The sequence below is a fragment of the Anabrus simplex genome, chromosome 10 (assembly GCF_040414725.1).
Source record: "Anabrus simplex isolate iqAnaSimp1 chromosome 10, ASM4041472v1, whole genome shotgun sequence".
Taxonomy (NCBI): domain Eukaryota; kingdom Metazoa; phylum Arthropoda; class Insecta; order Orthoptera; family Tettigoniidae; genus Anabrus; species Anabrus simplex.
The window spans coordinates 13,965,945-13,992,085 of record NC_090274.1 but is presented as its reverse complement, the minus strand read 5'-3'; the positions used below and the strand labels follow the sequence as shown (position 1 = coordinate 13,992,085).

The following is a 26,141-nucleotide window of genomic DNA, read 5'->3' as shown; positions in this document are numbered from 1 at the left end:
CACACAGCAGCAATCAACGCATTTAAATCACTCATATAGTTTGCAATGTCTGGTAAAATAAGGCAACGTTGGTGTTCTTACATCACCACAGCCATCGCGACATAGAGCCATAGGAATCAGCACTCCCTAGCCCTTAAAAGCTGAGTTGAACCGTTTGATGTTAGGAGAAGTTTCTGTGTGTATTTGATGTGACAAATTTAGGTTGGCCACCATGCAGTCAGCATTGCTCATTGTTTGAAGCGTTTGAAAATAAACTTGTGTAATTGTGTTCCTGTACAGGGCAGAAGGTTACTACGCTGCAGATCAAGCAGCCATCTCCCAGTTCAGCGCATGTGGTCTTCAAGCCTACTCGTGAGCAGCAGTTGGCACTACTTGCTCGTCAGGGATCTGAAGATAGGGAACGTCAAGTGTTAGTGCAGTACGACGTGGAGCGAACAGTGCATCCTGCTGGGGAGATTATGGTGAGTTCTGAGCACGTGGCAGCACGCTAAGTCCAGTATTCAAGTTGCAGCATTAGTTGCTTCCCCTATAATGTAATGTACAATATCTTAGAAATAACATGTTAACACATTGCGGACCGGGTGCCGTTCGCCCCATGCACAGCCCTGTTCCCGGCCACTTTCTAACTACCTCTAAGCTGGAGTGCATGCATACAAATAAACTGTCAGAACTTCAATAGCTTTTGAAGGACTATTGTGTATTTTTCTATTGGCCTTCCTGAATAGTTGTTGAAATGCAGGGTATTTCTTGAAATCTATTTCGGCTCATAGTTTTCGGAAATATTGGTCTTTTTATGAGGGGATCGGTTGGCCAGTAATCTTTCAGACATGATTTCTTCACCTGCCGTATCAATATACACAGAGGATTAATTTTTTAATTTCCCTGCTAGTGACATCAGTCCACTTTAGTGTTTTAGGGGATAAGTTATGAGAATGTGATTTCTGCTCATAGTGTAAGTTTGTCTTTTCAGCTACATACTGAAAAAATTCCTCACCAAACATAAGTCCTGCTACTTGTCCTATGTTTCCAGATTCATTAGGCCATACCTTTATACCAGGAGCACCTTCAAAATCCTCTAACCTAGGTTCACTGTTGTCCATAACCCAGTCGTCAGAAAACACTGCATTATTTACAATATTTAGAATATTTACACCCGTAACACAAATATACGACTCGTTCTGCGCTACGTGAGTTCCACACCTTGCCTCGTCATCACTTGAAACATTTCCGTTAGAAGATATTTCATCGTCGAACTCTAAATACTCAGCATTACTTAATATTCGGAGCCTGTATCAACACATAATTCGCGAATAATTTCATCTTTGTGTAAACACGTGCGATCGCTAGGCGCTGCCATCTTGCATGGCTCTTCGAACTTTGTAAACATGTTGTCAAGAAATGCAAAGAAAATCTACGATATGAAGAATACTCGAAAACAAATGCGACTATCGATTGTGCAGAACCATACGTAACAGAGTTCTATCATCCTTGACCTCCAAATAGTTCCCGTATATCTCAAAAGATAGCACTAAAGTTCAGTCTGCTGGGTCTGCTGCTAACACGAGATAACTCGGGACCGGTCCGCAACGCTCGGCTAGGCAAACACGAGTTTTCTCGGGACCGGTCCGCAATGTGTTAAATTGATTTCCATAGGGAACATGAAATATTTCTCCCAAATGAGTAAACTTATAATACTGTGCCAACATAATTGGTCTGTTATTGGACAATGAAACATTTTCAGCTAACTCATTCCTGTTGCCAGTGTTTCATTCCAGTGTGCCAATTTGGGCTCATCAGTTGCTAACTAGCACACCTACCAAGACGCATGGCTAGTGCGTACAGTGGAGGCCCCCCCCCCCCCTTTTTTTAATGCCTGCTAGACCATCAGATGTTACATAAATTGAGGAGAATCGATTGGTACACTGGAGCCGTTATTGGTACTGCTGGTGGCTCCAAGTAGCCTACGCAGTGGCCTGCACGGTACGCACTAGCCATGCGTCTTGGTAGGTGTGCTAGTTACCAACTGATGGGCCCAAATTGGCACACTGGAATGAAACACTGGCAACAGGAATGAGTTAGCTGGAAAATTTATAATGTCTAATAACGGTGTAACTATACTGGTATTAGAAACAAAAGTCGGGAACATTGAAAAGAACAAAGTCGTTGTGCCTCTAAATACCATTATGTGGCAATATTGAGGGGAGAAATACTGACCCGCAACACATGTATCACTTACTATCGTGGAAAAAAAGTATAGACACTCGGAGTTAATTCGTTAATAAAATGTTTATCCTGTGTCTTACATAGAAACAAGCTACACCAAAATTTAGTACGGGAAGAAGATAAGACAACAGTCTTGACATAGTTGAGATCTCTTCCCATCAATCCCAATTCTTTTCAGCCTCTGACAAACTCGTTTCTGCTTCCCAGCTTCAGTGGTGGTGGTGGTGATTATTATTATTATTATTATTTTTTTTTTTTTTGCTATTTTGCTTTACGTTGCACCGACACAGATAGGTCTTATGGTGACTATGGGATAGGAAAGGCCTAGGAATTGGAAGGAAACAGCCATGGCCTTAATTAAGGTACAGCCCCAGCATTCGCCTGGTGTGAAAATGGGAAACCACGGAAAACCATATTCAGGGCTGCCGACAGCGGGATTCGAACCCACTATCTCCCGGATGCAAGCTCACAGCTGCGCACTTTTAACCACACAGTCAACTCTCACTCGGTGATTATTGAAGTACAACTACATCTTCATATTTCGAAGGCAAGGACCATGAACGGCGTGAAAATGAAAAACTCCCTAGGCCTCGCAACCTAACACCATCGGAAAAGAACAAGAGTTTACCACGGGAGGTCGGATAGTATAGACTAAAATGAGGAACCTGGCACCAGTAAGTGGAAGCAATGACAGGACTCAACTAAGGACCCTGTGGTCGCCAACTCACGCTCCTAAGTTCAGGGCTCTTGGGGCCTTCCGAGCTTCATCAAGAGGGTGGACTTCAACACTCATCGAGGGACATTCTTGAGAGATCTTCAGTCTTGATATCAATAAATCAATCAATCACTCAGTCAGTCACTACTGTTCTATATTTAGGAATGTCTCCCGGGTGGCAGATTCCCTATCAATTCTGTTACCTAATCTATTGTTAAATGTTTTGAAAGAAGTTGGAAATTTATCGACGATCTCTCTTGATAAATTATTCCAGTCCCTTACTTCTCGTCCTATAAATTAATATTTGTCCCAATTTATCCTCTTGAATTCCAACTTTATCATCATATCTTTCCTACTTTTAAAAGCTCCACTGAAGCTAATTCAACAACTAATGTCATTTCACGCCATTTCTCCACCGACTGCTTTCAAAAGTATGGGACAAGAAGAAAGCTGGATAGTTATAGGATAAGGTAAAGTTGCTATTTTTTTTACGTCGCACCGACACAGATATGTCTTATGGCGATGATGGGATAGGAAAGGCCTAGGAATGGGAAGGAAGCGTCCGTGGCCTTAATTAAGGTACAGCCCCAGCATTTGCCTGGCGTAAAAATGGGAAACCACGGAAAAGCATCTTCAGGGCTGCCGACAGTGGGGTTCGAACCCGCTATCTCCCAATTACAAGGTAAAAATGAATAAAGGTGATAAGATGATTGATTTTGCTACATCCTCGCTTAGAAACACCTTTTGCCAGAAAAGTAAAAAGAGTACTGGAAAAAAAAAAAGGGACATTCAGTGAGTAGTGTAATTTACAGCAGAAAGGAAAATGTGTATGTTTATACAACAAATATACTCCTGCCAATTCCTGGATTTGAGACCATCAAGGCTTGTCATGCAGTGAATGGCATGAGGCAATTAAGATGACAGCAACAGCAAACATTTCAGCAGTTAGATCGGTACCAGGAAGATCTCAGAATGATTTCCTTTGCAGGCACTGCCTTAAGGAGACTGAAACTCTTGTGCATGTTCTGGGATCTTGTCCTCATGGCGAATTTTTAAGGAACACTCGTCATCATAACATTCGCTTGTTAATTGCAACAACACTGAAAGACCATGGTTTCCAGGTATCTGAAGAGGTTCACAGCTTAGTGGACAACGGAAGCCACAGAAGGATTGACATCATTGCCTTCAAAAATAAGAAAATAGGTTACATCGTTGACCCCACTATCCACTTTGAAAACCCCAAAATTCTATATTACAGGGAGAAATACCAGTTAGAGGAAATCGACATAGTGGGTCTGATGATTGGAGCAAGGGGAACAGTTGTTGTTTTTGCTACCAGTGTTTGGAAACAGATGTGTCTGCCAGTTACAACGTTAGGGAAAATTGTCATCAGAGCCTTAAGTGGTTCATTAATAATTCTAAAAAAAATCATTGTTATAATTAGGTTACCACCTAAATTTCTCATGTATATTTATTTCTTTTCCGAAAATTAGTGCATGAGAGGAAGTATTTCATAAAATTAAATGACCTGTTGGGACCTTTTCTCCTTTTTGTGTTGGTTCTGTGATCCTGGCCTTTTACCACCTTTCACTAAGCTTTGATGTCCACCCTCGCGAAGAAGCTGTGAAGCATAAACAAACCAATTGGCAGCTGAGAAGAAATGGATGTACAAGAATTTGGATTGGTGATCAGAGAGCCCATCTATGTGAAGATGTGGAGATTGTGTTTGTCATTTCATGTTTGTTGTTATTGTGAGTTTGTACTGGATATTTTATAATCTTAATTTCTCTCTTCTATACACCAGATCTTTGCATACCCTTGCTTCTTATTTATTTGCCTTGGTATGTTGAATTTCTTCCAGGGTGGTGTTAAAACAATCTATCCCACAATGTTTCAGTTTTCCGATGGCTATTTTGTGCACTTCTTCGCTCCCAAGGGACTTTCTCCACTTTCCAAGCATGTTGTGTTTGTGTTGGACACGAGCGGATCCATGCGGGGCCGTAAGATGGTCCAGATGCAGCAGGCCATGCTCAGTATACTGGACTCCCTGGGAGAGGAAGATTTCTTCACCATAGTGCAGTTTAACACTGTTGTTACTGTAAGTGTTTACATCTTGACTTGTTACAAGATTCTGATTTTAACCCGCAAGCGGGACATTTCATGTGAAATTGCAAAGAAACAAAATACGTCTATAGTTCTAGCACTGTACTTGGGCCAGTGAGCGTTCGAAAAACATAGAAGTTTTAACCAGTCAGCATGGAGTACCGAACAGTGTTTGTCGTGCTGTGAGCGTTGCACTGTGAATAACGTTACGATTGAAGTCGTTTGCTTTTAAACTCATTTCTCCTTGAGGTGGAAGTTTTGAACTTTTGCATGATATACCTTGACCTTTATTTCATTAGTGTTTTGTTTATTGAAATTCACGTGATATTCCAAGGAATGTTTATATCTGCCTCGAGATGCAGCCGTTAAATTTGTCTGCAATCAAGCGACTACTATGTACACTTCTTGCATTAGACCTTTCTTTTCTTCTTGGGGAAGAACCAGACTGTCGACACAAGCATAAATTCTATCTACTCAGGGCTTTCTTGAGACGGTTTCTCTTGATCTATTTCCGATCACCTGCTCTCTTTTGTTCACTCAGCGAGTGGAGATGGCTTCTACATGCAAGTGTGGGTTATCAAGTGGGGAAATAGAGGATGTTTTAGGAAAACAGTTGAGTGATTCTGCTGAAAGTTTGTTAGATGTGAGTGATGACAGCATGCAAAATAGTAATGTGCTTGTCACTCACTGCCTATACATGTCTCAAAATATTCCACACCAAACTCAACTGTTAAGGTAAAAACAGAGTTTTTTTTAAACATGTATGTGAAAGTATTATTCAAATTTATAAAATATTACCTAACTCATGCTGCTTTAGCTTCTCAAGAATAACATTGTTAAACTCCAGCCTGCACCCACAGTGTACTTTATTTTTAGCCTACTCCCAGTGCTGAGTGTGGTATCATATGAATTTCATTATAATTTCCAAACAGGCAGCTGAAAAAATATTTTAAAAATGCAAAATAACAATAACGTTTTACATAAATTATAAACATATGCTAACCTAATTATCCCTGGACAGCTTTATATCAGAAATGTGACTTGTAGTGATCACCCCATGCATTTGCATTTCTCGACGTATTATCATGAATTACGTTACCAATGCCACTGCCTTCACTGGAACTTATAGAAATTACAACCTCTGTACTACTCTCACAGTCCGAATTACCCTATTTCTCCGAATCCCAGACGACTCTTTTTTCTTCAGAATCTCATATGAAATATCAAGGGTCGTCTTGCATTCGCGACCTAATAGTAAAAACTCCACTGGCAGCTACCATGGTAAACACGCTGCTTCCCTTACCCCGTCCCCCGTGTGCGTATAAAACTCGACCTTCAGTGTCCGCGTCTTTATTAGGTGTATAGGCTACATTGCTCGCTGCGGTAACTGGTTGTACAGTGCCCCTGCATAACGTCACTGGTTCTCGGGAAATAGTGGTGAGAGACAGGCTTGCAGAGTGGGCGACTGGACGAGCGACGATCCCCTGAATGAATAAACAAATGTCTCTGTATTAGTCTCTACAAAAACGTTTCTCAAATCTGAAGAATGGCATCAAAACATGCCAGCCTTTGAATTCTTAGAAAGGCCATGGCTATTCAGTGGTAGAGTTATAATGCAGTTTTACAGACTGCAGGAATGTTTTGTGTGATGGATCATATTATTGTAAAGACACGTGGAAGAGGTACTGCCAGAAAATTTTCAATGAGTTCTCGTCGATATTATGATGCTATTTTTAAGTTGATGGTTATTAAGTACGCAGATATGAAGAATAATTGTGCAGCCGCAAGAAAATACGGCATAACTAAAGCCAATGTTCCACGTTAGTGTGAAGACGAAAATACCTTAAAAATGCATAATGTACAAAAAAAATGCATTCAATGGCCCGCAACAAGGATGATTTAAAGAAGTCAAAGATTAAATTGTGAGGTATGCGCGTGAAAAATGCAAGGGCGGAATGGCCATACCACGGCGCAATAAACTTGTTGACCTTCAATGTCTATTATACACCGCTACCTGCTGAAATTGGCCGAAGCTGGTAAGCGGGCCATGCATCTAGAGGCAGCCGGTTGTACCTGACGCTTATAGTAAAAGTTAATAATTTTGTAGACAGCAGGAATATTTTCCTGATGGATCGTAGTATTGTAGAGACGTGGAACAAATATTGCCAGTTAATTTTCAACGGGTTCTCTTCGATGTTATGATGCCAGTTTTAATTTAATGGTTATGAAACTCACGGAAATAAAGACTAGTTGTACAGCTGCAGGAAAATACAGCATAACTAAAGCCAAAGTTCAGCGTTGGCATGAAGACAAATTCTAAAAAATGCGTACTGTACAAGAAAGGTATTTGTATGATTCCACAAAGCACTTTTTAAGTGGTTTAATTTTTTTGAAGGAAAATGTGTGGGTCATCTTGGATTCGGAGAAATGTGGTACTTTCCCAACCATTATTAACGAGTAAAATAGCTATTTCTGCATCACCAACAACTCTGCAGGGCATGCCATCGACAAACCAACTTGAAACATTTATGCAGAGATCTTAAAAATAAATCAGTGTGAAGATATGCAACATCTGTTGGCAATAATAGATAGCTTGAAGTATAGCCAAAACTTGCCTCATCCTGCTATCATACTATAAAGCAAATACCGTATTTCACGGCATAATCGTCGCCACCGCGTAATCGTCGCATCCTTTATTTTCAATACAAAAATCGGACTTTAAACATTTAATTACATAATCGTCGCACGTCCAAATTTTGTTCACTAATCTGGTTAAAAGGTAAATGGAACTGCAACGTAAGTTGCACATGAATGCGCAATTTAAATACGTGTATGGTTTATGGGCAATTTGGCAACACAGTCACGTTTGCGACATGTTGCACAACGTATAAATAAATAATACCGGTATATGTACGACGCATGGCTTACCGGTAGACTATCGGCAGTTTGACAACGTGGTCGCGAGACAGTGTACTATTTATTCACCACCTACATATTATGAGTTCCCATTTGAAATACGTAAGGCTGTAAGTTATCGCTTATCGGCAACGTCGCCAGGAAATACCGGCTAGGTAGGTTGAATGGACCTCGAACCAGCCCTCAGATACAGGTAAAATTCCCTGACCCGGCCGTGAATTGAACCCGAGGCCTCCGTGTAAGAGGCAAGCACGCTACCCCTACACCATGGGGCCGGCTCCTGTGTTATTGCGCACGAAGTGAAATCCAAGACGATAACGCAGATTTCCACGGAATTATTCAGCCGAATTATTTACGATGTCTCAGTTGTCATCGCTAGACTCTTATCTTACTACTACGTCATAAGTGTCCGGGCATGGGATGAAAACTTTTATCCAAGTAGTCAAGATAATTATTATCCAATGCTATTAAAGTTTTATTTTATAAACTCGTCAGTAATGTAATGTAAAATCATCAATAACTGGGAAGAAATATTAACCTAATTACCGTATGTTTAAAAGAAATTGAAAAAAATGAATGTTTGTTACTGACGTCTCGGAATACAGTCAACCAAAGAGAGCAGTCAACTATACAGTAGATCTACACCGCGCTAGCTAGAGCTCCGGTTTGCGAGCTTTGCGCAAGCGCAGTAGTGTGTCGCAACCAACGAGCTAAACTGATAAATTGTTGCATGCTTCCTTGCTGCCTAACAGTATTGGCTGCTCTGGAATGGACAGATCACAGATGCATTTATTTGTTTCAGATTTACGTGATTACTGTAGACATGTGTGCGTGAGAATTTAAGTTTTTAATTTGTGTTTTGGGTGTTTGCAGAAATAATTTGTTTTAATAGTGAACAATTACGGAAAGTCATTTATATCGCAAAACATTAACGTGTGAAGCATTTATAAGCGATTATGGGTAAATATAGAAACTATTCTGCGGGCTTCAAGCTAAGCGTAATTGCCTTCGCTGAACAGCACGGGAACAGAGCTGCAGAAAGAAAATTTTCTGTGAGTGAAAAGTTGGTGCATGACTGGCGGAAAGTAAAAAACAAGCTAAAAAGCACAAAACCTTCTAGACGCGCGTTTAGAGGTCCTAAAACAGGGAAGTTTCCTATAATTGACGAAGAAGTGTTTAGGTACGTCAGTGAAATACGTAACAATGGCTGCAGTGTATCATATGAAATGTTACAAATTAAGGGACAGGAGGTAGCGCGCAAACACAACATACCGGTAACTCAGTTTAAGGCGACTCGTGGGTGGATTAAGGGGTTCATGCGACGACACAATCTGTCAGTGCGAAGGAGAACAACACTAAGCCAAAAGTTGCCTGCTGATTACACGGACAAGATTGTAAATTTTCACCGATTTGTCATACGTTTGCGCAAGGAAACTTCGTACTTTCTTTCTCAAATCGGTAATGCCGATCAGACTCCAATCTTTTTTGATATGCCTCGCAACAGCACTATTGCGCTAAAAGGATCACGGAGTGTATTAATGAAAACCAGCGGTAGTGAGAAGTTGCGATGCACGGCAATGCTAGCCATTACAGCTGACGGGAGAAAGTTGCCGCCTTACATCATTTTCAAGAGGAAAACGATGCCTAAGAATATACAGTTTCCCCGTGGAATTCATGTACGAGTGCAACCAAAGGGTTGGATGGACGTAGAACTCATGCTGGACTGGGTTAAAACTGTGTGGAATAGAAGACCTGGTGCACTACTAAAACAACCAGCTCTGCTTGTTTTAGATAGTTTCCGAGGTCACCTCGTGAACGAAGTGAAGCAAATTCTCACTACAAATAAGACACGACAAATAGTCATTCCTGGTGGCCTAACATCTGCTTTGCAGCCACTAGACGTATGTGTTAATAAACCCTTTAAAGACCACTTACGTCGATTTTACAACGAGTGGATGATGAGCGGCGATCAGCAATTGACGCCCGCCGGAAATATCAGGCGTCCACCCTTGGACTTGTTATGCTCGTGGGTGAAGAAGAGTTGGGATCTTATACCACCTGAACTAGTCTCCAAGAGCTTCAAAAGGACTGGGATTTTGAATGCACGGACGGTTCCGAAGATGACGCAGTGTGGCAGGGAGACGAAGAATCTGATACTGGTATTATCAGAGGCGAGGACGGCGCATCAGATAGCGAAACCTGCGATAGCGACACCGAAGATTTGGAATAAATTGCGTACCGGTAAGTCCGCATTTCACAACAAAGCGATAATTTGTTGCAAGTGTAATATTTTAACTTTAATACTCAAATTAATGACAAATTAACTTAATACGTTCATTTTTATTTTCAGGTTGGAAAAACGTTCGCCGAATTGTTGCGAAAAATTATGAATTTTGTTTTAGACTATTTTAATTATTTTGATGTATAAACGCGAGTATTACGTGCATCTTAAATTTGTATCAAATACAATTTAGTTATAAATACATTTTTTGAGTAATACAAATACTGGTATTAAATATTCATCGTATAATGGTCGCACCCTACAATTTTTTTCGAAAATTTTGGTATAAAAAGTGCGACGATTATGCCGTGAAATACGGTAACTATTACAAAATCCACATAGCGGGCGTTTCAAATGTCACGGCGCACCATTGCGCTCACATGCTAGAGGGGTTAAACAAAGTCCTGCACAAGTCTGAGAAGATGTAAGTGCCAGGCTTAGAACAACTCTTCCCACAGCACAGAGGCAGCCAGGCTTTCAAATCAAAAGTGCCGAGGGGTTAAAATCAAAATAATTTCTTAACAACAGTGTTCATCATATCCTTGTAAAGAGGATGAACCATTGTACTTGTAACAAGTGTCTTACCATATATCCCGTAGATCTGCCATCTTGAGGTACTAAAATTGCCATGCCGCTCAGCTAACAGCTAGTGTAGCTCTGGACTCCGGCGTGGCAGCGTGTCATGCGAGGTGTTGTTTGATTTGTAAGAATATGGCAAATTGAAAACTGAAGAAATATGTGATGCGTAGAAGAGCAAAATGTTTCCAACTTTCACAACATATGGATAATAAATGGCTTCAAAATTGTCCTAAATGCAACAAAGACAACAAAGCAGGTTTTCAGAATTTAAAAAATCGAAAACACCGAGGCCAAGTGTTGCGAGTTCCCTGCCACTGGTGCCCAGGTTGAGCACATCTATTGCTCAGTGGTGGAAAATGTGAAATTCATAATGAGTAGATACAATATTTCACAGTGCAGTCTACGTCAAAACTTATGGCTGTGATCATGACATGACCCCATTCGATTTCCATTTAGACTTCTTTCTCTTTCTGTATGAAATGTCTTCTTATGAGTTGGGGATGTGCATGTATTGAAATCCATTGTGATAGAACCGCCATGTTGCTGCTACCATCGCTGCCAACTCCCATTGCTTGCACACTTGTAGGTGCTGACTCTGCCATCGCTTTGAGTTTCTGTTGCTACCAAATTTTTCTAGAAATTACTGTTTTAAGAGGAAGTACAACTGACCACCTATCCTCTAATAACACTAATCAGAGGGAAAAAATGGAAGGGAGCCAACACTTTGAAAAATGAAGGAATCGGCCAAAGAAAGACTAGGGCCGCGAAGGGCGTCAAAATATGTTTTAAAAAAAAATTACACAATTTGCTTTATATTGCACCAACACAGGTCTTATGGCGACAATGGGATAGGAAAGACCTAGGAGTGGGAAGGAAGTAGCCATAACCTTAATAATTAAGTACAGACTCAGCATTTGCCTTCTATAAAAACGGGAAACCACAGAAAACCATCTTCAGGGCTGCCAACAGTGGGGTTCGAACCCACCGCCTCCCGGATGCAAGCTCACAGCTGTGCGCCCCCAACCGCACAGCCAACTCAGCCGGTGGCGTGAAAATAAAAACCTCCCTAGGCCTCGAATGCTCTAATACTGTCGGGGTCAGAAAAGAACAAAAGTTGACCAAGGAAGGTCTGATGGTATGTATAAAAGTGGGGAGCCTGGCACAAATAATGGAAGCAATGCCAGGACTCAGCTAAGGACCTCATGGTCACCAACCCAAGCTTCCAAATTCAAAACCCATGGGGCCCTTTTCAGTCGCCTCTTATGACAGGCAGGAGATACCGTGGCTGTTACTCTACTGCCCGCACCCACAGGGGGTGGTGTCCGAGGCCATAGGATTATTATTATTATTATTATTATTATTATTATTATTATTATTATTATTGCTGATAATGTTTATTTTATATCTATGTATGATTTTTCTAGGAATGGTCTCCTCACTCACAACAGCTGATAGGGATCAGTGACCCTGTAACTACACATTCTGCCAGCAAGAACAATGTGGAGAAGGCTAAGTTCTTCATCAGCAGTATGAGCTCTTCGGGAGGTGAGCATTTTGCACTTCCATTGCAATTCGTTATCCGCTTAGTTGATGTTGACAGCACAGTTATTCTATAATTATTAAAGACCTGTGCAAATGATTGAGAACACGACAGTAACGTACACTATTTTTAAAATTTTGTTTCCACTTATTTGTCTGTTACATACATTTAATCTTTCTTATTTATATAAATTGAACCCAATTACCATTAGGGATTAAAATTATCTATGAAAATAAAATTGAAATTTTGTCTCATACTTGTATTTATCTTGAATTAACTATACAAAAGTCGAAAATAGGCTCAGTTCAATTTTGGCCTGTCTCTGAACATTACGAAAAAATGTCTGTACAGAATTTCTTGATCTCAGTTATAAATGTTCAAGGATATTTTGCGATTTCAAAAAACATCGCACTACAGCCCTAATGGGTCTTGGCCTACTAAGCGACTGCTGCTTGTCCTGAAGGTGTGCAGGTTACAAGGTGACACTTGGTCAGCATGGCGAATCCTCTCAGTCATTTTTCATCCCTTTCTAAACTTGGTTGCTATCTCACCATCAGATTGCTCTTCATTTGTAATCACGTGGGCTGAGTAGACCTCGAACAAGCCTTCAGATCCGGGTAAAAATCTTTGGGAACTGAACCCCAGGTTTGGGTGAGAAGCAGAGGCACACTACTTGTGGACCATGAGACCAGCTGTCCGAAGAGTGCACTAGGTTATACACGATTTGAGTAGTAATGTTATCAGTTTCATTCCCAACCGACTACTTTTACGGTTCTCGGAGATGCCGAGGTGCCGCAGTTTAGTCCTGCTGGGGTTCTTTAACGTGCCAGTAAAATGAAATGGCATATGCCTTTTAGTGCCGGGAGTGTCCGAGGACGTGTTCGGCTCGCCAGGTGCAAGTCTTTTGATTTGATGTCCGTAGGTGACCTGCACATTGTGATGAAGATGAAATAATGATGATGAAGACGACACATACACCCAGCCCCTGTGCCAGCAAAATTAACCAATGATGATTAAAATTTCCGACCCTGCCAGGAATCGAAACCAGGACCCCTTTGACCATAAGCCAGCATGCTAACCATTTAGCCATGGAGCCCAACCAACGTGCCAGTAAAGCTCTGACATCTTTAAATACACTGGGCTGGGAATTAACCCACCAATTTCAACTCAGAAGGCCTGAGCTACCCAGCCTGGCATTTGATTAAGATACAATGACATTGTGACATTAAGGGGATCATAACAGGAAAAGCCAAATTTCTCCGTCAATATTAGCTGCATCTAAAAACTGCACATTATAAAGGTTTCCGATATTTTATGTTTTACAAACTTTTACGTTATGAATAATAATAACAATAATAACAATTTTTACTTTATTCTTGGTTCAGCTGAGAATAGGCATCGTTATCACTGCTGGTAAAGTAGACGACACCCTTTATCGACGTATTTCTGTGATGAATCTCAATCATCTGACGGCGATAACTTGAGTAAACAATTAAATGGCAATTTATTCCTTATGCTTTGTGACCCTCATTTTTTATCAGTTTTCCATTTCTGATTTCCCTGTGGTTGGCTCATAATCAAATAAATATGGTATCTCCAAAAATAGAAAATCAATACTTCAATATTTTATGTCTGCAGTTTTACTATACGAGCTATAATAATGGAGATGTTCGTGAATTTATGTTTTTATTGCCAAGTCCCGGCAGCACACCACCCTCTCACCGCAGGGTTCTGTGTGGTTTAAATCCTAGTCATTCCATGTGAAATTTGTGCTGGACAAAGCAGAGGCAGGATAGGTTTCTCCCTGGGTACTCCGGTTTCCCATGCCACCTTTCATTCCAGCAGCACTCTCCATTATCAGTCATTAATCATTGCCCCAGAGGAATGTGACAGGCTTCGCAGTCGGCACAATTCCTATCCCTGCCGCTAGATGGAGGCTTCATTCGTTTCGGTCTAATGACTGGAAACAGGCTTTTCATTTTCATTGCCAAGTCCAATAGCAAGCATTGCTGGCATGAAAATATTGTTCAGTCGTAATAAAGAACTAGCTGATGGTGATGGTTATTGCTTTTATTTATAAGCTGAAAAATCACATGGTCATTATTCCTTATTGACCTGGAAGATAATGAACAACAAAATGAGAAGAGAAACATGAAGAAGCAATTACTTGATAAATGAGGCAGGCAGGATATGAATCATAAATATAGCTAAATTGGAGGAATATAAAAATGTGATGCCCTAAAACGTATCAGCAATAACATTACACTGAGGTGTGCTCTGTCCCTTCTGTTGTCACTCATCTCCAAGGTATGGCAATACTGATGCATTTATACATAAACCAACCTGACAATAATAGATACAGCGGCTAGTCTATACTAGTATTATAAAGAGAGAAAGTTGGAGAATATCTTGTGTCTCCTTTTCACATCATCTGAGGAGCTACTTCGTAATAACATTCATCACCAAAAACAGAAAAAGGAGAGTTTAGGAGCGAAGAAAGAAAAAAGATGTCTGACACAGTCAGAGAGAGGAGAGTTAAATCTTTTGACCACATATTGAGGATGGACAACAACAGACTTGCCAAATAATTTAACATTTTTACAGGATTAAGGGGTTCAAAGAATAAAGAGAGATATGGGAGAAATAGAGATAACTGAAGATATAATACAAGACAGACCAATGTTTAGAAGGTTAATACAAGATTTTAAGACTTTTGAGGAGAAGGGAAACAAGATAAGAACTTAAGTACAGGAGAGCAGAGGAAACAACAAAACAGAAGAATGAATAATTATTGCTGAGCGAGAAAAGAAGCAGGGAATTAAATAACGTAAGTAAGTGCATTGGGTTACTTTACGTGGTCCTTTGATGGCCATATTTGAAAGAAGAAGAACATTCATCAATTCATTATTTTTTAAATAACATAAAAGTGCGATTTGATAGAATGTCATAATGTTATTAAAGAATTAACCATTTTTAATTAATGGTATTTTGTTTATTTTCTAAATTTATATTATACTGACTTAGTTTCGACACATTGAAGAACCTTACAGTAGTAAATTAAGAGCCACTTGGCAAGGTTACTGTAAGTGAAAACAGATTTGCAGTGAACATCCTAGCTGAATAACACTGTATATTAAAAAATAGTTCATTACTATCTAACCTCATTATTATTCTTTACAGTGCTATAAATGCATTCTGCTTTACAAGTTCCCTTGTGTTACCGGTACCTTCCACACACATATTATAGTACCATACATTAAATCCATCATTCTCCAGTTATCTTCGTAGCTCACACGAGTAGTACAACTTCATCAGATTGGCACTCGGGCTATCTGCCACTGCAATAATATTGTTGAAAGAGTGTGAGAGAGAGAGAGACAGATGTATGCTGTCAGTCACAGCAGGTGGGGGTAAGGGTTTGTGGTGAAATCAAACTGGAGATGGAAATTCTTCGTAATCAAACGTAATACGACGACAAAAATAAAATAGTTTGGTATCTTATAATAACGCTTTGCATACAGGCACATGTATTCACTCTTTTCAGCAAAATAAACACCACCGTGACCTAAGATGGGACATGTATTAGTTTAGACTGCACAATGGATGGTATGAATAAAACCCAGAGCTCGTACTCAAATTATATACTCATGAGCATGAACATTTAGTAGAAGTGTATTTTCAGCTCAAGTAGTACGTCCTCCGTTTGGTAAGAGTAAGAAGGTTCTCTTTCGATGTAGTAGATACTCAGGCATACAGCCATGTGGATCATTTGAAATTGAGTAAGTACTTATGTTGCATACGATTGTCAACATACATAACCTCAACTAGCAAGTTTCAATTTCTATTCCATTTAGAGCTTCTTAGAAAAGGAACTGGCTTGCTATTTTCTCTCACACAAATTTCTGTTATCTACTTTTGCAGGTACAAATATAAATGGTGCCCTCAGGAAGGCTCTGCAGTTGATTGCTAAGAAACAGTACGACATGTTGAAGGTGAATGATTCAGAAAATATCCCTCAGCCAGTTGTGGTCTTTCTGACAGATGGCATACCGACCATCGGAGAGCTCCGTAACAGCCGGATCCTTGCTTACACCAGGGCAATCAACACTGAGACGAAGGTAAACTGATGATGTATATTGAAAGACAGGGACAAATAACTCTATTTTAGCTGAGTTTATGAGAGTTGACTAAAGCGAGATCAAAAGAAAGGATAAAAGTGAGCAAATAAGTGGTGCTCTTCAATCTGTAATATTCTCTTTCTAGGCAGCAATATTCAGCCTGGGGTTCGGTGACAGTGCCAACTTCTTGTTCTTGAAGAAGCTGTCTCTTCAGAATTATGGCTTTGCTCGAAGAATTTATGAAGCTTCAGATGCAGCTCTACAGCTGCAGTCCTTCTTCGAAGAAATTGCATCACCCATGTTGGCGAACGTCTCTTTCAACTACATAGGGGCAAAGGTGAGTTGTTGGCAAGTTCTGGCCAGTCACTTAGCCCATTCCTTGGAAGGAGAGTAAGGAAATATAGTCAGGAATGTTTATAACAGACTGAACATGACATATACTGCTATCTACCTCGTGGATTGAGTAGGGTAAATCGGGCCATCTAACAAGTTGCTCATATGTCTGTGCTATTCGCTGTGAATAGAAGACGAAACCGCTTCTCTACTCGTCTGGTTGACACGGGTGAACTTCATGCTTGTCTTCCCAGGAGTCTAGTGTGATGTCTCTTCTCAGCAAGACGAGACATACGCTCTTGTAAAACACGATGCGTAAGTAGTAGTCACCAAAGTTGAATCAGTGACAGTTTTAGTAAGTTTTAGCATTATATTGGGTTGACTTTCTACATTAATTTGGTTTATGAATAGCAAATGCAGCTTTCACTGGCTAGTTTTCTATTTATTTATTTTTCTCTAAATAATAGCCCTGTTTTTATTAAAACAAAAAATGTCAATCGATAGATGAATATGTAATTTTCACGACTACGTTATACTCTCGATAAACTTTAAACGTATTAAGACATGTTCAGTATGATGTATAATCATATGACTTAGGCCACTATAGCACAATTAGAAGGAGCATCCAATGCAAAATCAGAAAGTAGTGGTAATGGTGAAATGAAATGGTGTATGGCTTTTAGTGCCGGGAGTGTCCGAGGACATGTTCGGTTCGCCAGGTGCAGGTCTTTCGATTTGACTCCCGTAGGCGACCTGCGCGTCATGATGAGGATGAAATGATGATGAAGATGACACATACGCCCAGCCCCCGTGCCAGAGAAATTAATCAGTGATGGTTAAAATTCCTGACCCTGCCGGGAATCGAACCCGGGACCCCTGTGACCAAAGGCCACCACGCTAACCATTTAGCCATGGAGCTGGACGGTGGTAGTGGTGATTATTGTTTTAAGAGGAAGTACAACTTGGCAACCGTCCTCTATTAACACTAATCAGAGTGAAAAAACGGAAGGGGTCTGACACTTCGAAAAATGAAGATATCAGTCAAACAAAGATACAAGCCATGAAGAGCATGAAAATGAAAGATTCCCTAGGCCTCGCAACCTAATAATGTCGGGGTCAGAAAAGAACAAGAGTTGCCGGATAGGATAGATGAAAGTGAGGAGCCTGGCATAAGTAAGTGGAAGCAATGCCAGACAGTTGTGGGTTTGAATCCTGCTGATGTCTGGTTGGACATTTTTGTTCTACACTTAGCATTTCTTTGACATGTGCTGTGTATACAGAGCACAACCTAACATGCCAAAAGTTTATTTTGAGTTCAACTGATGGGCATTTTAAGTTACATATCTTTGTTGCAAAAACAAAAAAAGTTACAGTTTAAAAGGGGCAGAATGCAATATTTTTAATGACAAACACCTATCATTGCATAATTTGTCAAAAATTACAATAGAGGCATGCAAATCTGCATTTTATGTAGCCATCTTTGGAGAGCAATGTTGGAGAGTGCTGTAAGATGGAAACCCTCGAAAATACGGTAATCATTGACCTGAGCAGTAATGCTGCCATCTAGAAACATATAACCCTAACTCATTTACATAACTGTGCCGCAAACAGAAACTGAAAATTATACCCCACACCTACAGGCATCCCCAGTCGGATGTCTTTGAAGCAACGAGTGAAGTTGACACACGTGGCACCCTCGACTGACAAGGAAGGAACAAGTGACAAACAAAATTGCAGTAACATGAAGCACCATTATCAGTTCCCTGCTACTAGCATGCTGGCTGTAAATGATGTTAACACTGTTAAGGTCTGCGTTAGACTGAATGATGGGGGCAAGTTTTCTCCAGCACCTCCTGTGTTCGGGAGAGTATCCCTGCTTCCTGGTCTATCCTAAACCATGGCAATGAAAGCTTAAGTCACGGCCTCTCAAACCTCACACGTGCAAACCGGGGCGCAGAGGTTCTGTGGACCGTGCATCGGTCTGACTCGGCTCTATTTGGACCAGCGTTTTGTCTCAGGATGACTTGGCTAAGGTCGGCTAAGCTTGGCTCAACTCTGCTCGGATGGTGGGGAGCTGCAGAGCAAGTGAGGAAGGGGTGTACGGGCAGAACAAGCGAGACAGACATAGGGAAAGAGAGAGAGAGAGAGCGCTATTGCCTAAAATCCTGGAGTAGGAGCCTGCACTCTGCTCAACCTAGCAAAGTCGTCTTTTGCACCATGAGCCGCGCAATGCACTGGTGCATGCACCCTGAGAGGCCCTGGCTCAAGTCGTACAGTTTGAAATGTTTACTTTTCCCAGAGATGCGGTAGGAACATTTGTAAGAAACAAAGTAGAATTGAACGTACACTTCCTGCCCCGCGCATCATGCGCCACATTTGTTTGGGGAGAGTTCTATGCCACTGTAATTATGTGCATAGGTCATTACCAATTTAATAACTTGCCAAAGCCTGCTACAGGCAGTGCAACCAGAAAGTGTTAAAATTCATATTAACATTAGCAAGGCTCTTGAATTTCATTACTTGTAAGGCTCATCTTTGTCCTGCATGTTTTAGTTGAAGGAGGGTTCCTTAACAACCAATCACATTCACTCGTACTACGATGGGAGCGAGGTGGTGGTCGCTGGTCAGGTTGAGGAGGGTGAGGATGACCTGGAGGCAGAAGTCAGCGGATGGCATGGTGCTGACCATCAGCTGCTGAGGACGCACCGCAAAGATACGGAGAAGAAACAGGTAAGTTTTGACGTGACGGCGTCTGTAAACTCAGACTGTGTATAGTCTCTCCAAAAAGATATGCATCTCGTATTCAGTATTTTATCAAACTTAATTTTAATTATTATCAAAATCTAATTCACCTCCCATGTGGATACTAACCCTGTGGATATCCTCAACAAACATTATATCTATAGGTTCAGTTGTTTCTGAGAACAGCAAGTGTACCTGCGAGGAACTTACACAATACCATGTGCTCATTCTTTTTTTCTTTTCTTTTTTTAATATGGACTGCACATTCTAATAGCTTACAGTTCTGGAAGTAAATTTCTGATCTGAATGGTTGAGGTACATGTCGGCGGAGGCTGCAACTTTTATCCAAGTAAACTATTCTTCAGCAGTTTATATTTTAACACCCACAATGCTTTGTAAATACTTTTCATATGACTTACTAGCCCAATCTTGGCATGAAACATACTTCCACACAGATCACATGGAAGTTAGGGGAGGGCAGGGCTGAGCTTGATGGAGCTTCCGTGCTTGTCGTTCATCCTCTTCACGTCATCGTCATTCCTCTTCAAACATTGTAACTGATATGGAAACAGTGTGGCACCAAAGTTTATGATTCTCAGCAAGCGTATCCCAGTATTCAGTGGTAATTCCAGCTCTGTTCTTAGTATGCTTTACCTGATTCTTGAAATGCCTCGAAGGGGCTCCATGAGGTCTTGTGCCGAAACAGAGTTCACCATACAGAAGTTGACGAGGAAGCCTGGTTTCACTCATGCGATGGACATGCCCTATCCATCTGAGACGGTGGCCAATGATGGTAGCCTCAATGCTTATAGCATGTGCTTTCTCAACTGCAAGGTTGGCAACCCGGTCCTCCCATTTGATGTTCAAGATGGATCTAAGATTTTGCAGATGAAAGCACTTTAGCTTTTTGATATCCTGACAGTAGAAGGTTCAAGTTTTACAACCCCAAAACAGTGTTGATTTGACAACAGCATGGTAAACCATGATCTTGGTATGCATTGTAAGGTTCTTATTCTTGAGACATGACAGGATAGATGTCCAAATGCTGAGTGGGCAGCACCCATCCTCCTATCCACATCTTGTGAGCAGTTAGCATTTGTTGAGAGGATACTTCCTAGATATAAAAACTGGTCGACCTGCTCCAGTGGAGTATCCGCAGTGGAGGTATTGAAAGCTGGAAGGTTCGACCCAGATGCAGGCTGTGCGAGTACTTTTGTTTTCTGAACATTAATGAAGAGACCAAAACAATCGCAAGCACTCCTGAAGCAACTGACTGACTATTGTAGCTCCTCAGGTGTGAGAGCAGGTGCAGCAGCATCATCTGCACATTGCAATTCCATAACGGAGGAAATCTTAGTAAGAGAAAATATGACATTTGATAATCCTTAGTTGAATATGCAAGGATTGAAAAACCGTGACTGTTATGATTCAGCTTGTGATGGATAACGTAGAAAGGAAGAGGCATACAAAGATGGTTGAGTTTTCTACCAAATTGAGACCATTTTTCACTTTTCATTTGGATAACAAAGTAGTCCAAATCAAAGAAGAATAACACTGCAAGGGTAGGGCCAAAAACTTGAAATTAGTTATTTTTTTTTAATAATCAGTGATTTGATCATGTAAATGTCAGTTCTGACCTGTCGTGGAGTAGTTAGAAAGCTTTCTGTGAGCCCGAGATGATAGCACTGAATGGCTCCGCTTTGACTCTTATGACAAAGTTACACTAGGGTGAAGAATATGACAATATATTAATTTGCTTCTCATAGACTTCTCAATGTATATTCCAATCTGCTGTGTGTATCAATGGATAGAGAATCCTGTGCTTGACATAACAGTACCATTGTGAAAGACTTGGGACAGTATTCATGCAGAAGTTACATGGTCTATGAAATTTCAAAATGTTTTGAAAATTTACATTGTGTGAGGGAGAGATTTAAATAGGATTGAAATGTGCCATCAAAACTCTTCTTAGACTTAAACTTCACAAATCATAACCAGCTGCTGCAGTGTGATACAGAGTGGTACATTTGTTTAATCTCAGGCTATATGATTAGCCATCTGTGTCACTAGTTCACAATAAACGACATCAATAAAATAACAGCCGTATAGATTTTTATTTGTTTATTTATTTTAGAGGCAGTGACAGTTCTTATATTATACGTTATACTGTAGAGAGAGTAAATGAGTTGCAGGATTGTGAGCGACTCGCAATGTTGTGAGATGGATGGCAGACAATGGTATGAATGTAAATAGGATGAAAAGTCAAATTGTAAGTTTCACCAAACGGAAAAGTCCTCTCAGTTTTAATTACTGTGTTCATGGGGTGAAAATACCTCATGGGGAGCACTGTAAGTACCTAGGTGTTAATATAAGGAAAGATCTTCATTGGTGTAATCATATTAACGAGGTTGTTGAGAAGGGTTACAGATCTCTTAAGATGGTTATGTGGGTACTTAGGGGTTGTAGTAAGGATGTAGAGGAGAGGGCTTGTAAATCTATGGTAAAACCGCAGTTAAAGTATGGTTCCACTGTACTGGACCCTCACCAGGGTACTTGATACAAGAACTGGAAATGATCCAAAGGAAAGCAGCACGATTTGTTCTGGGTGGTTTCAGACAAAGGAGTAGTGTTATGGAAATGTTGCGCACTTTGAGCTGGGAAGACTTGGGAGTAAGGAGACAAGATGCTTGACTATGTGGAGATTTGGTGTGGAATGACATTAGTAGACGAATAATCTGATGATGATGATGCTTGTTGTTTTAAGGGGCCTAACATCGAAGGTCATCGGCCCACGAATAATCTGAGTGGAGCTTTTAAAAGTAGGAAAGATCACAATATGGAGATAAAGTTATAATTCAAAAGGACAAATTGGGGCAAATATTCATTTTTAGGATGAGAAGCAAGGGATTGGAATAAATTATCAAGAGAAATGTTCAATAAATTTCCTAGTTGTTTGATGAAAATGTTTAAGAAAAAGCTAGGTAAACAACTGATAGATAATCTGTTACCTGGGCAACAGCCCTAAATGCAGATTATTTATGTCTGACTGGACTTGATTTTCTTTGAAGGATAGTTGATCTCCTATTCCTTAAGAAGGTATTTCACCATGTATGCCATCCATCTGTTATTGTAATTATCATCGGTCAGTTGTTAAAAAGAGTAGTTATTTCATGTCTGAGCTTAGATGACTTTTATAAGCAAGTAATGAACTTCATTCCGGTTCCATATTGTGTATGTCTTTGCTCTTTATGTTATTTTAGCTGATGATGACCTCTAGGCTAGGTCAAAACATGCCCCATGTAACTTTTTAGACGGACCATTTATCAAATGGGAAACGTGTATTGAACAGGTGGACTTTATACAATTAAATTATTTTAGAATTTTATCTTTGACTTTCATAAGGATGTATAGTGAAGATCACAATATTTCATGCGGTGTCTGCCCAGAAGTGAGCAACGTCAGTTCTCTGTTCAGTGGCTTGAGCAAGATAGCACAAGGTAAAACTTGGGATTTTTAAATAATACAGTAATACTAAATCTGTTCTCAAAATCGTGAGGTAAGTCTCTGTGATCAGGAGAGAAGGAGGAAGGACCAAAAGTAGGGAGTCTCCCGCTTAAATTGGGGGAGTTGGCATGTCTGACAGTGGCAGGTCAGTGGGGGAAGAGGGAACAACAGAAATAGGAGCCAAGGACAATCTCTACATCGTTATATACCTCAGTCTTCTAAGAGGTGGGCTCTCTCCTCATCAATTTTGAGATGAGCTCGTTTCTGCTTCCCAGCTTCATCAAGAGGGCGGGCGTGAACACTCGTTGAGGGGCATCTTGAGAGATGATGTGGGATAAGAAGAAAGACAGATAAGAACATGGAAAGGGGAGAAATGAAACGAAGGTAAATACTAGTGCTAAAAGAATAGAAACTCGGGACAAATTCAAATTCATAATGCACACAGCCCCTATTATCGTCGCACAAATATCCTGCTCTCCTTTTGTAACAAATCTATGGATCTCTGACTGCGGTGGAGGAAAGTGACCGCTAAAAAGTAACTACCATACAGAGGTGACCTTTATATCAAGTTTCGCTATATATTCATAAAATTAAATCATCTTTCTACAAAGTATCTTGTCTGTGAACACTTGGTTGTGTTTGTTACAGCGCCAGAGCCCTGTGGGAGAGCTGGAGCGGATGTGGGCCTACCTGAGTGTGAAACAGCTGCTGGACAAGCAGCTGGCTCTCGAGAACGACAAGAATATGACGGACTCCGACAAAGAACAGTACTTGTTCATCACAAATAAGGCTCTCAAACTCTCTCTCAAGGTAACGTTAAAAAGAAGAAAGTCTTATTAAACTGTATAAACCAACATGTTCTCTCTTTTGGTTAACGTGGAAGCCATGACATTCAGTCTTCTGTGAACACATACACGGTGACCCAAAAGTCCGTTAACATTTGACGAGGCGACACTTCACGAAATATTGCAGGTAGAGAGGTAATAATTGACACACACACACCATTGGCATGTCATGGGGTTTCATTGACACCAATATAAAGTAAATAAAAGCTTCACTAACAGTGCCTTTTCTGATAAAGTCAACATGCCGCGACTGTAGATGCATCTATTAACAGCTCCTTTTATACTGTATACGGGTCTCATAGCGCATCACTGCTATCCAGCGCCATCTGTTGGCCTGTTTATGCGCTTGTTGTAGGTGTCATTGAAACCCCACGTCACATCAAGCATGTGTGGCCATTTGTACCCGACGTGTTTCTGTCCAGCGCCATCTGTTGGTAATTTTGTGTACTTTATTTTGGTGTCAAAACCCCATATCATTCCAATCATGTGTGCCAATTATTACCTCTCTATCTCCAATATTCCATAAAGTATTGCCTCGTCAAATTTTAACGGACTTTTGGGTCATGCTGTACATATCTCCAACAATTTCACAGACAGTAACACAAATCCAAAATGAGAGTAAATGATTAAATATAAAAGAGGCAATAGAAATAAGTACACTCTAAAAAAAAAAAAAAAAAAACCACAAACAATCCTAAACAATCACACACTTCCGAAAACATCCCTGTTCTTCACTCTACAAAATGAATTAAAAATATCGTTAACACACAACATTTCACGCTCCTTTCAAACTTTAGCTTTTAACTAATCCTACTGGAGACTAGTCTGAAGCGAAGAAGGGAAAGAAAGAGGCTTAACATAATACAGTACAACATTAAACCAAGTCGTTCGGACGCAAAAATCGGACTTCGAATTAACCGCCAACTCGCAAGTCAGATATACTAACCCTTGCCGCCTTGCAAAATATTCCAAGACCCGTTATTGCTTGACATTAACCTTGATTCACAATTTAAACCTTTTAAATGCCATGGAAACAAAAACTATTTCCAAAATGTATCCAACAAGGTGCACTTATAGTATTCAAATAATGCACTTGAATAACTAACTGACAAATATAACCTTTTCCAGCTAACTCATTCCTGTTGCCTGTGTTTCACCCCAGTGTGCTAATTTGGGCTCATCAGTTGATAACTAGCACGCCTACAAAGACGCATGGGTAGTGCATACCGTGGAGGCCACTGCATAGGCTAATTAGAGCCACTGGCAGTGCCAATGCACTACGAGATGCCGTCTCATTTTCAAAAAGTGATGCTTGCTAGGCCATCATATGTTACAGAAATCTATTCTCATAGGAAACCTAAAGTCAGCTGGAAAATTTATAATGTCCAATAACAGACCATTTATATTGGTATTATAAATTTACTCATTTGGGACAAGTATTTCAAGTTCCCTGGAGGAATCAATTTCTGTAAACATAACCTCAAACAATAAAAGAAAAAATGCACGATTCAAAGGCGAGATGAAATCTATGCTGGCTGTCTTGTGCAAGTGCTTTATTCATTGAATTACTGTACTGTATACATTTTAGATGCCCTATACTTAAATGGAAAGTACCGGATGCCCTTAAAACATCATGGCATATTGAACTTTCCTATGACAAGGGCAGAAGTCTCTCACTTCTGTCTGCATTACAACACAGTTCAGTGACTATCCTTGTACGATTACTCGCCATGGCATTTCTCTTGTAATTCAGAAATGCTAGCCCTTGCCGCATCACGAAGTATTCTGAGACCCATTAATGCACGCAATCACCTTAATTCACAGTTTAAATATTTCAAATGCCAAGGGAAAAACTATTTACAAAATGTATCCAACAAGGTGCATTTACATTATTGAAATAATGCACTTGGATAAATCACTGGCAAACATAACCTGACGCAACAGAAACAAACCCACACAATTAAAAGACAAGGACTAATTATGCTGGTTTCCCCTGTGTAAATGTTTTATTTTTTGGATTACTGTACTGTTTGCATTTTTAAGATACCTTGTACTTGCACGGAAAGTGCCCGGCACCCTTAAAACATCGTGACTTATCGAACTTTATTATGAAAAGGGGAGGAAGTCTTAATTCCATGTGCATTGCATTTAAAAACATGCAGTTTCATCGGCATTGACAATATTGATGGTTATGAATTTCATGTTTTTGGTCCGTATTGAACTGAGAATAATATATAAGTAA

The 26,141-nt window shown here is 40.3% G+C and overlaps 1 protein-coding gene across 1 annotated transcript in view; it reads left to right on the top strand.

Annotated features, from left to right (window-relative positions):
• The window catches only part of LOC136882249 (inter-alpha-trypsin inhibitor heavy chain H3), a 67,310-nt gene that overhangs the window by 16,850 nt on the left and 24,319 nt on the right, over positions 1-26,141 (top strand). The window contains exons 6-12 of the mRNA XM_068229430.1: positions 280-461; positions 4,836-5,036; positions 12,242-12,362; positions 16,279-16,475; positions 16,621-16,812; positions 19,362-19,538; positions 23,703-23,864. Coding sequence (XP_068085531.1) covers positions 280-461; positions 4,836-5,036; positions 12,242-12,362; positions 16,279-16,475; positions 16,621-16,812; positions 19,362-19,538; positions 23,703-23,864 — 1,232 coding nt within the window. The remainder of the gene's footprint in view (positions 1-279; positions 462-4,835; positions 5,037-12,241; positions 12,363-16,278; positions 16,476-16,620; positions 16,813-19,361; positions 19,539-23,702; positions 23,865-26,141) is intronic.